General features: G+C 37.8%; 1 protein-coding gene across 17 annotated transcripts in view; it reads left to right on the forward strand.

Moving 5' to 3' along the window:
- Positions 1 to 15,525, forward strand: part of ACBD5 (acyl-CoA binding domain containing 5) — a 46,358-nt gene that overhangs the window by 15,545 nt on the left and 15,288 nt on the right. For 7 of the 17 annotated variants that reach the window (XM_046012715.1, XM_046012716.1, XM_046012701.1 and 4 more), the window contains 4 exons: positions 3,438 to 3,572; positions 4,878 to 5,084; positions 6,059 to 6,165; positions 10,745 to 11,006. In XM_046012715.1, the coding sequence (XP_045868671.1) occupies positions 3,438 to 3,572; positions 4,878 to 5,084; positions 6,059 to 6,165; positions 10,745 to 11,006 (711 nt within the window). The remainder of the gene's footprint in view (positions 1 to 3,437; positions 3,573 to 4,877; positions 5,085 to 6,058; positions 6,166 to 10,744; positions 11,007 to 15,525) is intronic. The other 10 variants (XM_046012702.1, XM_046012706.1, XM_046012704.1 and 7 more) reach the window with 3 other exon arrangements.

Genomic DNA, 15,525 nt, shown 5'->3' on the forward strand with positions numbered 1-15,525 from the left:
GTGAATAATGATAATAAAGGCTCAGGTCCATAATCCCTAAGCTATAATTTAAAAGTTCAAAAAGCTTGATGAACCAGATATTGTTTTGGCAACTCATTTGAGAGCAAAACCTTTACTTTAAGCAACAAAAATCCTCTATCATTTTTGCCCATTTTTCAGCTTATTCACAGTGTTAATGTGGCCTCTTGTGTCTTTAAAATCTAAGAACTGAACATGAACTAATTTAGCAGTAGACCCTGACCTGAAATGACATGAGGCTATTTTAAATAAATCTTTATTCTATTTAGTGTGACTATGCATATGTTTTGCTGTAAAAACTTTATTATTGTTTTTTAGTGAGAGCTGCCTTAAACTCTGTTGAAAGTGTTACATAATGTATAGTACATTTAGTATATGACATTTTCAATATTAGAAAACTGGATTTTAAATCGTATCTAGATTCAAGGGTAAGGGATGTGGACCTGTACCATAATTTATTTAACTTATAACATTCTAATGGACATTTAGATTGTTTCCTTTTTTTTTATATTAAGTTTTTAATTTTAATTTCAGTATAGTTAACATACAGTGTTATATTTGTTTCCTCTTCTATCTTCAAAAAAATGCTGCTGATGGTAACCCTGTAAAAATGTCATCTAATATATAGGAAGATACATCTGTAAAAAATAATATTAGAAATCTAATAGCCAAGGTCAAAATACATGAGTGTTTCATAGTTTGCAGTCTTGACTTTTCTTTTAACAAAGAATGGTAATAAAAGTAGCCGCTTAGGCCCAGTAGAACAGATGTTATTGGTGTCATATGGGCCTCTTCATAGTGTACATACATAGTAAGTTTTGAAATCCGAAAGTATGAACTCTCCAGCTTTTTCATTTTTCAAGATTGTTTTGACCATCTTGGATCCTTTGCATTTCTCTATGAATTTTAGAATCAGCTTGTCAGTGTTTTGCAAAAAAGGTCACCAACATTCTAATAGAGACTGCAGTGAATTGTGGGGCATTTTGAGGAGTATTGTCGTCACAACAATATTGTCTTCCAGTCCATTTATTTAGTTCTTTAATTTTTTCCAACAATGTTTTGTCATTTACAGTGTAAAATACGTATACTTTCTTTTGTCAAGTATACTGCTGAGCATTTTATTCATTTTACTGCTATTATAGAACATTTTCTAATTTCATGTTTGGATTGTTCATTGTTAGGTTGCAGAAATACAGTTGATTTTTGTTGATGGACATTGTATTCTGCAGTCTCATCAAACCTTTTGTTAGTTCTAGTAGTCTTTGTTTTTGTTTTTTGTAGATTTCCTAGGATTTCATGTATACAAGAGCATGTCATTTGCAAACAGACTTTTTTACTTTTTCCTTTTCAATCTGCATGCTTTTATTTATTTTTCTTGTTTAATTGCTGTGGCAAGAATATCAAGTATCATATTAAATAGAGGTGGCAAAAGCAGACATCTTTGTTTTCTTATTATAGGAACAAAAAAATGTTCAGCCATTTAAGATTAATTTTTATGCTCATTGTGAAGTTTTGTAGATGCCCTTTATCAGATTGAGGAAATTCTCTTGCATTTTTAATTTCTTCAGCATTAGTATCATGCAAGTATTTTATTTTTGTCAGATGCTTTATCTGCATCTATTATGATAATCATGTGTCTTTTGCCCTTTGTTCTGTTAGTTTGGTGCATTACATTAACTGATTTTTGGATGTTGAGTCGGGTTTGCTAGTAATTCTGCGTGCTTTCTACACCTCTCACAGAACTGACGTGATGATGCTATTGCCTTGGTCAAGTAGTTTTGGTACAACCATCCATTTGATGGGGGTTTAGGAGATTCCCTGTTGCTTAGTTTTGTTGTAGATGTCCGTGAGTGGTGGGCCTTTTTGTTTCTCAGTTTGTTTATCTGTTTTGGGTTAGTTTTTTTTTTCTTGTTTTTTGTTTATTTTTTGTTTTTGTTAGTCTTGCTTTTTCTGGTTGTCAAGGAAAAAAACAAGGAGATTCATAAACCATGATGCTGCATGGTTCTCTAAGAGAGAGTAGAGCACAGTAGCAATGGTGGAGTTGCGTTCTTACTCTTTTGTTCCTGTTTAAGATGTATGGAGATTTTGAAATTTCTTATGTTCTTTGGGATGCAGGGAACCATCCAAAATGCATTTGAGTAAGTAAGAATGAGCCCAAAAGTTTATGGAGGGAGACCACTGTTGTTGACCAGTAGCCATGTAGGAGTGATGGAAATGTGTTTCCCTGTATCTCAAAATGAGGTCCAGTAACCAACAGCATTGGAATCATGGGAAGCTTTACAGAAATGCAGAATCTTACATCACTCCAGACTTACAGATTCGGAATCTGCATTTTAACTGGATCTCCCATGCATGTTAATGTTTGAGAAGTTTTTTGTGTTTTTTTTTTTTTTAAAGATTTTATTTATTTATTAGTCAGAGAGAGAGAGAGTGAGCACAGGCAGAGAGAGTAGCAGGCAGAGTCAGAGGGCAAAGCAGGCTCCCGCCGAGCAAGGAGCCCGATGTGGGACTCGATCCCAGGACGCTGGGATCATGACCTGAGCCGAAGGCAGCTGCTTAACCAACTGAGCCACCCAGGCGTCCCAATGTTTGAGAAGTTTTGATGTATTTACTCTCAACATATGACTGGCCAGTAAGACAATGTATGTGCCTTTTTAAGTGATTGATTGTATTAACTGATGCTTTTAAGAAAAGATAAATATAGGGGCGCCTGGGTGGCTCAGTGGGTTAAAGCCTCTGCCTTTGGCTCAGGTCATGATCCCAGGGTTCTGGGATCGAGCCCTGCATTGGGCTCTCTGCTCCGCAGGGAGCCTGCTTCCTCCTCTCTCTGCCTGCCTCTCTGCCTACTTATGATCTCTGTCTGTCAAATAAATAAATAAAATCTTTTTAAAAATAAATAAAAATTAAAAAATTAAAAAAGATAAATATAAAGCCTTAGAGGTAATAAAAGTATAAAAATTTTTAAATGTAGTTCAGTTATAATATTGGTGAGATTATTGTATTTATGTGTTCAGTATGCTAGCATATAGCAACTGTCTCTTCATTTACTATGTATAAAGAAGACCGCTCATCTCTAACTTCACTATTATATAGTATAGTATAGATATTGATATATAATCTCAATATTATAATCGATAATTATCTTAAAATTAACATTATGTTCTGTCTTATTTAGAAAGGATTTAAGATAGCCTTTTTGTAAACTGATTTTTTTTGTTGTAAACTGATACTTGAAGAAGTTTATTTACATAATATATGTATACTTATAGTCAAAGAAAAGAATACTAGTAATTATATGTCAAAATTTTAAGTCTTCAAAATTATTTTAGTAGTTATTTGTAAATGACAGTATTATTTGTAAATTACAGCCTTATAGTATGTTAGAGCACTAGCAATTAAGTGATCATTTCGTATTTTAGATCTTGGTAATGTTCTAACTTCTACTCCAAATGCCAAAACTGTTAATGGTAAAGCTGAAAGCAGCGATAGTGGAGCTGAATCTGAGGAAGAAGAGGCCCAAGAAGAAGTGAAAGGAGCAGAACAAAGTGATAATGGTAATCTTTGGATGATGAGCTAATAATTTAACAATATGGAGTGGTTTGGGCTGATCTGGTGTTGTATGAGAATAGTGTGTATGGTGGGATGTGGGCTGTTGACCTTATAACTAAGTTCTTTGCGGGCCAAAAGTACAGGGACAGTCAGCCTCATGCATAGACAGAAGAGATGGACTTGAACACTAACAAGAATAGACTACTTCTCTAAAGGTGATGCCTGAAACGCTGTGTTAGAAATGTACTCATTTTATGGAGGGCCTGGCTGACTCAGTCAGTAGAGCATGTGACTGCTGATCTCAGAGCCCTGAGTTCAAGCCCCATGTTGAGCATAGAGTTTACTTAAACAAACAAACAAAAAGAAATGTGTTTGGGGCGCCTGGGTGGCTCAGTGGGTTAAAGCCTCTGCCTTCCGCTCAGGTCATGATCCCAGGGTCCTGGGATCGAGCCCCACATCAGGCTCTCGGCTCAGTGGGGAGCCTGCTTCCCCCTCTCTCTCTGCTTGCCTCTCTGCCTACTTGTGATCTTTCTCTCTCTGTCAAATAAATAAATATCTTAAAAAAAAAAAAAAGAAATGTATTCATTTTAGGTATTTTTCCAAATATGACTATCCATACATTACCAAAGAGAGAAGACAGGTTAAATCTTCAAGACCTTATCAAGAATAGAATGGACTCCAGAGAATTGGATACAGGAAGAAGTTTTGATGAGGAGGGAATATTGGAGTCTTGGGGTATACTGCACTGGGGGGCCTTGTTAGTAAGAGTACCAGTGATTCTTGGGAAGACTATTTGAGAAAGGGGAGGCAGGAAGGCACTAAAACAAATGGCACAACTTAATTTTGCCTTTACTTTCTAGTAAGATGTGACAAATAATACCTTCTTTGAAGGATATTTTTATTGACTGTGTGGACCCCTTTGTACTGCTGGGTCTCGTAGGGCAATTTGCCTATACTTGAGAGAGTGTAAAGATCTTGAGAGGTTGTTCTATGGAAGCGTCACTGGCTCAGTTGGTAGAGCATGTGACTCTTAATCTTGGGGTTGTGAGTTCGAGTCCCATGTTGGGTGTGGAGCCTACTTAAAATAAAATAAAATAGCTTCTAGAAGACTCACAGGGAACTGAAGCAGTTTTGAGTGTGCTCTCAGCATACAATAAACCCCTTTTCAAAGAGTACTCCATCTCTCTGGTCCAAGTCGGAAACTGATCAAAGGGATTATGGTAGGTTGGAGAAATAATTACTTGCTATTAGAACATATATACAGAAGTTGACCTGCTGTGAATTTTATGAATCTCCCTACTTTCTTATAGTAGATAAGAAAATGATGAGGAAATCTGCAGACCATCAGAGTTTGGAAATCATTGTTACTAATGGCTATGATGAAGACAGCTCTGCTCAGGATACACAGAATGACATTCATGCCAGTTCTTCCTTGAGTGGCGGAAGTGCTGAAGAAATAAAGGCTGTAGATGAAAACTTGGAGCAAACTGGAAAAACTGCTGTCTGCATTCACCAAGGTATTGTCCCATAATAGTTATCTGTCCAGCCTCTTTCCTATGAATGGCATATTATTTTCATTATATTAGGATGTTTAGGAGTAGTTTAGAATTTAAAAACCTCTTTTTCAGGGGGCAGCTGGGTGGTTCAGTCAGTTGGGTGTTTGACTCTTGATCTTGGCTTGGGTCTTGATCTCAGGGTCGTGAGCCCACATCGGGTTCTGTACTGGGCATGGAGCCTACCAAAGAAAAGAAAGAAGGAAGGGGGAGAGAGAGAGAAGGAGGGAAAGAGAAAGGAAGGGAGGAAGGGAGGAAGGAAAGAAAAAATTCCCATAAAAACCCTATTTTTCAATAATATCTTAGTGATTATTAATATTATAAGGGTGAATAGCTTTAAAGATAGTGAATTAGGGGCAACTTTTATATTTATTGAGACATTTGTTATTGTGTTTTCATATGGCATTTTAAAATAAAAATTTGAAATTTTTTTACTTTTATTCCTGATGTTTCTTTTAACCTAAACCTCTGATTATATGATGCCTTTGCTCTCCATTCAGCAAGATAAGTCATAGTCTTTTCATATCTTAGGACTCTAGAAGTGAGCCTATATAGTACGTATTTGATGAATTATGAACATTGCTGCAATTCAGTTAAGAAACCAGGAAATATACTCATTGACTATGACAACTGAACTTGAATAGTTGCATACCAGTTTAGGCCTCCTAACTGGTAGCCAGTTTTCTCTTACAAGGTTATTAAGTTTAGTATGATTCGGTATGGATAGTAATTGCATGATAAACTACTTTATAATCTTTTCAAATAAAAATTATCAACTAAATTTAAAGTTTTGGCAAGTTAAAAAAATATAGCTTAATAAATCAGATTTGTCTCTAGTATGAAAATAATATAGAGCTGATAAATTTTGAGAATGGAATAAATGCATTTTTCTTCAATTAGAGAATAATAATTCCACCTGGACATTTGTTCATTTTTAGAAATAAATGATGATCATGTTGAAGATGTTTCAGGAATTCAGCATTTGACAAGTGATTCAGACAGTGAAGTTTACTGTGATTCCATGGAACAATTTGGACAAGAAGAGGTAAAAATGACACTTTTTAATTGGTAAATTTTCAAAGTGATATATCAGAATTCAGTGCATAACTTCTATTATTTATTTTTTATTATTTTTTAATTCTAATTTTTATTTTCATTAAAAAATTTTTTTTAAGAGAGAGAGGACACATGTGCTAGGTAAGGGGGAGGGGCAAGCAGAGAGGGAAAGAGAGAACCTCAAGCCGACTTCACACCCAATGCAAGCCCGACGCGGGGCTCAGTCTCACCATCCTCAGATTATGACCTGAGCCAAAATCACGAGTTGGACCAGTAACTGCCTTTACTTACTAGTAAGTTAGTAAAGTATACAGGGCACCCAGGTGTCCTGTATAACTTCTTTTAATAGCAGAGGTACACGTTCTTTGTCACTTTGAAAATAACCCATAAAATATTTAAGCATTTCTATTTAAATTATTTTTGTGACTTTAAAAATATATAATATTCCTGAATATTCAAAAATATTTAAATATTATAATCTGTAACATATTTGTATTTTAAATATTCTGAGGGAGGTAGGATTGGGGACGCAGAGGGTAAACTCTTAAAACTAGTCCCTATGTTTGAAACATTGATTGACAGTCAAGAAAAGTACATAAGTTTCAAATAAATCTGTTCTTCACACTGACTTTTTTTTTTAAAGATTTTATTTATTTATTTGACAGACAGAGATCACAAGTAGGCAGAGAGGCAGGCAGAGAGAGAGGAAGGGAAGCAGGCTCCCCGCTGAGCAGGGAGCCTGATGTGGGGCTCAATCCCTGGACTCCGGGATCATGACACGAGCCAAAGGCAGAGGCTTTAACCCACTGCCATTCAGGGGCGCCTGACTGTTTTTTCAAAGTGTAACTAACATACAATACTCTATTAGTTTTAGTGTACAACATGTTGATTCTGTGAGTCTATATGTTACTTCCTTGGTGCTCACCATGATAAGTGTAGTCACCATACAACTCTATCACAATATTGTTGACTCTATTTCTTTTTTTTTTTTTTTAAGATTTTTATTTATTTATTTGACAGAGAGAGAGAGATCACAAGTAGGCAGAGAGGCAGGCAGAGAGAGAGGAGGAAGCAGGCTCCCCGCGGAGCAGAGAGCCCGATGCGGGGCTCGATCCCAGGACCCTGAGATCATGACCCGAGCCGAAGGCAGCGGCTTAATCCACTGAGCCACCCAGGCGCCCCTGTTGACTCTATTTCTTAATGCTATACTTTCACCTCTGAGTCTTATTTATTTTATAGCTGGAAGTTTGTACCTGTTCATCCCCTTTATCTATTTCACCCATCCCCGCCACATCTACTTCCCCTTTAGCAACTACCAGTTTGTTTTCTGTATTTAAGAGTTGTTTGGCTTTTGTTTGTTTGTTTTTTAGATTCCATGCATAATTGAAATCATGCAGTATTTATCTGTCTCTGTCTGACTCATTTCACTTAGCCTGATACCCTTTAGGTCCATCCATTTTGTTGAGAATGGCCAGATTTCATTCTTCTTTTATGGCCAATAGATGTTCCATTGTGTGTGTGTGTGTGTATTATATATATATGCCATATTTTCTTTATCCATTCATCTTATTGGACATTTGGACTGCTTCTATGTCTTGGCTTTTGTAATGCTGCCATAAAATGAGGTGCACATATCTTTTCAAGTTAGTGTGTTCCTTTTCTTTGGGTTAATACCCAGTAGTGGTATTACTGGAACGTTTGGTATTTCTATTTTTAGTTATTTAAAGAAACTCCATACTGTTTTCCATAGTAGCTGCACCAATTTACATTCCCACCAGCAGTGCCCAGGGTTCTCCTTTCTCCATATCTTCACCAACACTTGTTTCTTGTTACCCAGCCATTCTGATTGGTGTCAGATGTGTAGCGCTTTTTGGATACAGTAATGTTTTTATCTTGTGTTTATGTTACCTTGGTGTCTGTCCTTACCTAGGGTTTATGGTGTGAAAGCATTGCATCTAATGGGTTGAAGACCTCATGCTTTCAAGGGGCTCATGTCACTTAACAAATTACTGTTTGAAAGAAAGTCAGTTTTTTATTTCACAGTTTCTGTTTTCAGTTCAGTTTAAATAAGTTATATAGCTTATAGATCCCTTTCTGAAAGGTTGAAAGTTTGAAAGATTGAATAATTGCTTTGTAGAAGCTAAAAATAGAAAATGATTCTAGAATAACCCTTTAGTGGAATAGAGATTAGGTTGGAAGTGCTGTTCTGAAACTGAAAAAGGTATTTGAGATAGGAAGTATTTTTTATATATACATATACTCCTGACATCATTGCAAACAAGCAGACCAATACAGACCAGTATACTTGGAATTTTGTTAGGTGGATTAGATTTCCAAGATTCTTTTTAATGGTAACAAATGTTTTATTAAATTTCCAATAAGCTATGTACAACTTAGAAATATTTGCCATACATGGAGCACTGGGTGTTGTGCAAAAACAATGAATACTGTTACGCTGAAAAAAATAAATAAATTTAAAAAAATAAAAATAAAATAAAATTGTAAAAAATTGTAAAAAAAATCCTAAATGCGGGGCGCCTGGGTGGCTCAGTGGGTTAAGCCTCTGCCTTTAGCTCAGGTCATGATCTCGGGATCCTGGGATCGAGCCCCGCGTCGGGCTCTCTGCTGAGCGGGGAGCCTGTTTCTCTCTCTCTGCCTGTCTCTCTGCCTACTTGTGATCTCTCTGTCAAATAAATAAATAAAATCTTTAAAAAAAAAAATCCTAAATGGTATATTATTAACATATTTCCAAAAATTAATAAACTTCAAAATCATTAAAAAAAAGAAATATTTGCCATATACACCATTCCGATATATTCCTCCCTTTGTATAATACCTTCATTTCGATTTTTTCTTCCTCTTTTGACCCCTTAAATTTAGTGTCAGGAATATATCTCTAGTTACTACTCCCTCGCTTACTGCCATCACTCACATGCTGCTGATTCTAAACCTGTTAACTCCAACCTATATCTCTGAATTCTAACTGCCCTATTAAACATGTTGCCTAAGAACCTCAATTTATATTTATCTGTAACTATACCATTGTTTCTTTCTGTTCTCCTGAAACTTCTTTGTCCTCTGTATTTCTTATCTTGGTGAGTATCACAAAACCATCTGGTCTTTTCCTTTCCCTTACTTCCCACATTCAGTGTTCAACTCCTATTGATTCTGTAATCTCAAAAGTTCTCAAATCACCCTCTGTCCTGCTACTACTCTGTTGGTACAGGCTGACATCATTACCACACCTTCATATCATTTCGTCCAGGAAGCCTTCACTCAGCCCCAGGAGGGCACTCCTCCTGTGAGCTCCTGTACCAAACACCCCTGTCTTTTTCTTTTTTTTTTTTTTAGATTTATTTATTTATATATTTGACAGATCACAAGTAGGCAGAGAGGCAGGCAGAGAGAGAGGAGGAAGCAGGCTCCCTGCTGAGCAGAGAGCCCAATGCGGGGCTCAATCCCAGGACTCTGAGATCATGACCTGAGCCTAAGGCAGAGGTCCATCCAGGCGCCCCCCCCTTGTCTTTTTCATAACACTCACCAAACTATGCTGTGATGATCTGACTTCTTTCACTCCCTTTTCAAGACTAGAAGCCCCTTGCAGACAGAGATTTTATCTCTTTCTTCATATTATCCTTAGAGTTTAGCATAGTAACTAGAATAAGAGTAGACATTTATTTTTATTTATTTATTTATTTATTTTTTAAAGATTTAATTTATTTATTTGACAGAGAGAGATCACAAGTAGACAGAGAGGCAGGCAGAGAGAGAGAGAGGGAAGCAGGCTCGCTGCTGAGCAGAGAGCCCGATGTGGGGCCCGATCCCAGGACCCTGGGATCATGACCTGAGCCGAAGGCAGCAGCTTAACCCACTGAGCCACCCAGGCGCCCAAGAGTAGACATTTTTAAAAAGTCTCTTGGATGAACACTGACCCATGAGAACAGTTCCTCAATCAAAAATTCCTCAATCCAAGGGGCGCCTGGGTGGCTCAGTGGGTTAAAGCCTCTGCCTTCGGCTCAAGTCATGATCCCAGGGTCCTGGGATCGAGCCCCACATCTGGCTCTCTGCTCCTCAGAGAGCCTGCTTCCTCCTCTCTCTGTCTGCCTCCCTGCCTCCCTGTGATCTGTCTCTCTCTCTCTGTCAAATAAATAAATAAATAAAATCTTTAAAAAAAAAAAATTCCTCAGTCTTTTGCTCATGGGTAAATCATTTCTGTCCCATTTCTTCCCTATATAGAAGGCAGAGGATGACTTAACTTTTTAGAAAAGTAGTTCCTGGGGCGCCTGGGTGGCTCAGTGGGTTAAAGCCTCTGCCTTTGGCTCAGGTCATGATCTCAGGGTCCTGGGATTGAGCCCCGCATTGGGCTCTCTGCTCAATAGGGAGCCTGCTTCCCTTCCTCTCTCTCTGCCTGCCTTTCTGCCTACTTGTGACCCCTGTCTGTCAAATAAATAAATAGAAAAGTATTTCCTATCAAAATATGAAAAAAGTTTTATAAAAGCAGTAATTCTTCTATTATCATAGAAACTTAAGTTTATCGCTTTTAACTAAGTGTTGTTTTAAATCTGTAGTCTTTAGATAGCTTTACGTCAAACAATGGACCACTTCGATATTACTTGGGTGGGGATCCCAATCAGCCCTTGGAAAATTCTGCTTTTCCTGAAGAAGGATCTCCTGGAAATGGCAACATTGGGGATATGCAGGTGGCAGCAGTTGAAGGAAAAGGTGAAGTAAAGCGTGGAGGAGAAGATGGCCGAAGTAACAGTGGAGCGCCACACCGCGAGAGACGGGGTGGAGAAAATGAGGAATTCTCTAATGTCCGAAGAGGGAGAGGTGTGTATTGTTTTTTTCTTCTCACTGAGTCTCTTTGTAAACTGTAGTAAAACGGGAAAGTTTCAGGTAGGACAGACATTAGAACTATCCATTTACAAAGGGAATGTTATAAATTATCCTTATGTAACATCTGACCATGTTTCTTTACTCCTGGTTTTCTCCTTTGACTCTACGAGGCATAGTAGTTTGATCTCCGAAGGTATGAGTTGGGGGGCAGGGAACATTCCTATTGCTACGTGTTTTACACAGTTTTTTTGAGGTAGCCATCTTTATGTTCTGTCACTCTCTCTCCCCCCGAACAATCACTAACTGGTTCCTCCAGTTGCATTTCTGCTTTTATTTGCTGTTGTAGGTAAAAATGTGAATTCTGTCTTTTCCTCATTTCCCTACTTAAATCAAACGATAGCATTTAAAGCTAACAAATCAAGTAGTAAAAATAAAAGAACATTTAACAATACGAAGGTAAACATTAAGAATAATGGGATCAGGTAATAGAATAGAGTTGAATGGGGAAGAAAAGTAAGTATATATTCATTTATAATTGTTCATAGTTAGGAATGAATAGGTACTGTCAAAAAAGAGAATTAATAGACAGACAAATACCATATGATCTCATTTGTAGAGTCTAAAAAAAAAAGACTAAGCTTAAAAAAAAAGAAGACCAGGCTTATAGAGGATAGATAGATTGATGATTACCGAGGCAGAGGTGGGATGGGGGGATGTGAAATGCATCAAGGATCAAAAGGTAGGTTGCCTGGGTGGCTCAGTTGGTTAAGTAACTGCCTTCAGGTCAGTCATGATCCTGGAGTCCTGGTATCCAGTCCCACATCGGGCTCCCAGCTCCATGGGGAGTCCGCTTCTCCCTCTGACCTTCTACCTCCTCATGCTCTCTCTCACTCTCTCTCTCAAATAAATAAAGAAAATCTTTTAAAAAAAAGGTAAAAACTTGAAGTTATAAAAGAAATAAGTCATAGGGATATAATGTACAGCATGGTGACTGTAATTAATATACTGTATTGCATATTTGAAATTTGCTAAGATAGTAAATCTTAAAAGTTATCATCACAAGAAAAAAATCTGTTACTGTATGAGGACAGATGTTAACTGGACTTATTGTGGTGATTATTTTGTGATATATACAAATATTGAATCATTATGTTGTACACTTAAAAAAAAAAAGGAGAATCTATATAATTTTATGAGGTCATAAAAAGTTGAAGGATTATCTGTGCATCTGGTTGAAAAATCTATATAAAACAAATGAAGACATGGGGGGAAAAAGAGAGAATTAATGGTATTAAGAAAATTATCATTTAGGGCACCTGGGTGGCTCAGTTGGTTAAGTGTCTATCTACCTTTGGCTCAGGTCAGGATCCTGGGTCCCTGGGATGGAGTCCATGCTCAGTGGGGAGTCTGCTTTTCCCTCAAGCTCTGCCCCTCCTCTCTACCCTCCTCCGCCCTGCTCTTATGCTTTCGTGCAGACACTTTCTCAAATAAGTAAATAAAGTCTTAAAAAAAAAAAAAAGAAAATTGTTGTTTAAACAATAGCCATTTACACATGCACCAAATTGTACATATTTAACAAAGAAGAGAAAGATCACAACATATTATTAGAGCCTTGGATTCAAGTCTCTTCCCTTAAGCAATTTACCAAAACTGTATGTGTGAAGGGCTTCCTATTTATAACCTGACTTCACCCCACCTATAAAATACCACAACTCCAGGCAATCACAGGGGTCCATAAAGTGCCAGACCCTGAAGTTAAACTTCATGAGCTTCACAGTAAATCTGCCTCAGCATTGAAGAAATATTATTGAGCTGTTCTCTGTCAGGCTCTGTGTGGGTTCTTGGGGATGCTGAAGAGAACGAGACTGTCTGTCCTTCCACAGAACTCCTGTTCTAGTAAAGGGGAGCTGACAGTGAATAAGTAAATAATCCAGATTGGTTGCAAATGGTGATAAGTGCTCCGAAAGAAAAAAAATGAGTAACTGGGTTGAGCGGCTGGAGGTGGAGATTACCGTAACTTGGGAGTGGTCTCATTGATCCTGTCTTTGTGAGGGCTGGTTTGAAAGCTAATATAGTAAATTGAGCAGAGATGGGAGTAATTCTCTAGGGCCTTGCATAGCCTCCGACAGGCCCTCACAGAATATCTTAATCTGTTAAGAATGCAGGAAAAAAACTAAGCCTCTGACCAGATTTCCCACTTTTTTTCCCCCTTGTAAATTCCATACCAATAGATGAAGTGGTCCTTTCTTGAAGAACCACTTCAAAACTTACTTCCTTTCAACGCAAGAGTAGAAGTCTTCTTGAAATGGCATCAAGCACCTCAGTGTTCTCTTTGGGCTTTAACCTGGCAAACAGCCCCAATTCCATTTCTCTAACAAGACCACTTTTGCAACATCCCTGCTCGATGCAAGCTTACCTTTGGGAATCCTGCTTCTGCTCCAGGCCAACGAGATAAACAGGTTCCTATTTATTATTTAAAATAAAACGAAACTGGGTGCCTGGGTGGCTCAGTGGTTTAAAGCCTCTGCCTTCAGCTCAGGTCATAATCCCAGGGTCCTGGGATTGAGCCTCACATCAGGGCTCTCTGCTCAGTGGGGAGCCTGCTTACCCTTCTCTCTCTGCCTGCTTCTCTGCCTACTTGTGATCTCTGTCTGTCAAATAAATAAATAAAATATTAAAAAACAAACAAAAAACCAAAATGAAACATACCCACTGTATTAGCAAACAGATAAAACCTTGTAATAATCTGTTTCTGCACGGTAGTGCTTTTTATATGCTGCAGTATAAAACTGTTGCAGCCTTTCTGAAAAAGAACTTGGGAACACTCACTATAAGGGGCACCTGCATGGCTCAGTGGGTGGGACATCTGCCCTCAGCTCAGATGATGATCCCAGTGTCCTGGGATTGAGCCCCCTATCGGACTCCCTCAGTGAGAAGTTGGCTTTGGCTTCTTTCTCTCCCTCTGCTCCTCCTCCTGCTTGCACTCTCTCTCTTGCTCTCAAAAAAACAAAAATAAAGGGGCACCTGAGTGGCTAGGTGGGTTAAAGCCTCTACCTTTGGCTCAGGTCATGATCTCAAGGCCTGGGATCGAGCCCACATCGGGCTCTCTACCTAGAGGGGAGACTGCTTCTCCCTCTCTCTGCCTGCCTCTCTGCCTACTTGTGATCTCTGTCTGTCAAATAAATAAATAAAAAATCTTAAAAAAACAAAAATAAAAACAAGCAACAACAACAAAAAACCTCTACAAAGTTGTCATCCTTTGACCCAGTATTCTTTTTTTTTTATTCTCTTTTTCCTAAAGAATCAGTAGAGATTTGGGCAAGAATTTATATAGAAGGACATTCATGACAGTGTAATCTATAAGCACAAAAATTTGGAATCATCCTAATCATCCAAAGTTGGATAATAATTATGTAAATTACTTCATGGTCTTATGGGGAATTAATTTATGTAGCTGTTGCAATGTTTTTGAAGTAAAATTTAATGGTGCAGATAAATATTGATGATTTTTTTTTAAAAAAGAGCCCAAAATCTTGTGTTAGGGGTAATGCCAATTCTATAAATATATGTATAGGAAAAATAACGGATGGTTAAATAACAAAATCTTAATAGTAGTGATAAGTAGAATTTATAACAAGAAAAATACATTGAAAAACGTCTTGAGAGATTTACAATGCCATGAAATAAAACATGACCAAAAAGGAAAACATAGCTATTTAGTGTAGCTTTTAATACTCTTAAAAAGCGGTCTTCGGGGACCCCGGGTGACTCATTCAGTTAAGCGTCTGGCTTCGGCTCAGGTCATGATCCCAGGGTCCCGGGATCGAGCCCCGCATCGGGCTCTCTGCTCGGCGGGGAGCCTGCTTCCTCCTCTCTGCCTGCCTCTTTGACTACTTGTGATCTCTCTCTCTCTCTGTCAAATAAATAAATAAAATACTTTTTAAAAAATGCAGTCTTCAAATTTTTTCCATCTTGTTACCTTATTAGTAAGGAATTTTTGAGAATATTCCCAAATATGTAAATTATGTGTGATTATATGCATTTAGTCATGTTGTAGTGTACTAAGTACATTATAAAATTTAGCAAGGAAAACTTCAGGTGTATCAATATAAATAGAAGCTTATGTATCTACTATTTTGCTCCCAGTATTTTGTGTACATCCTGATTGCTTGCATTCTTTGGAGATTTATTTATTTATTTATTTATTTTAATATTTTATTTATTTGACAGAGAGAAATCACAACTAGGCAGAAAGGCAGGCAGAGAGAGAGGAGGAAGCAGGCTCCCTGCGGAGCAGAGAGCCCGATGTGGGGCCCGATCCCAGGACCCTGGGATCATGACCTGAGCCGAAGGCAGAGGCTTTAACCCACTGAGCCACCCAGGCGCCCCGCATTCTTTGGAGATTTAGACCTCAAAGAAATAACAGAGGAAAATGAGTAAAGTGCACTGTTGCTACTTTTATAAGAATTATTATTTTTTTTAAAAGATTTTATTTATTTATTTATTTGACAGA

This window comes from Meles meles, chromosome 7 (assembly GCF_922984935.1).
Source record: "Meles meles chromosome 7, mMelMel3.1 paternal haplotype, whole genome shotgun sequence".
Lineage (NCBI taxonomy): Eukaryota > Metazoa > Chordata > Mammalia > Carnivora > Mustelidae > Meles > Meles meles.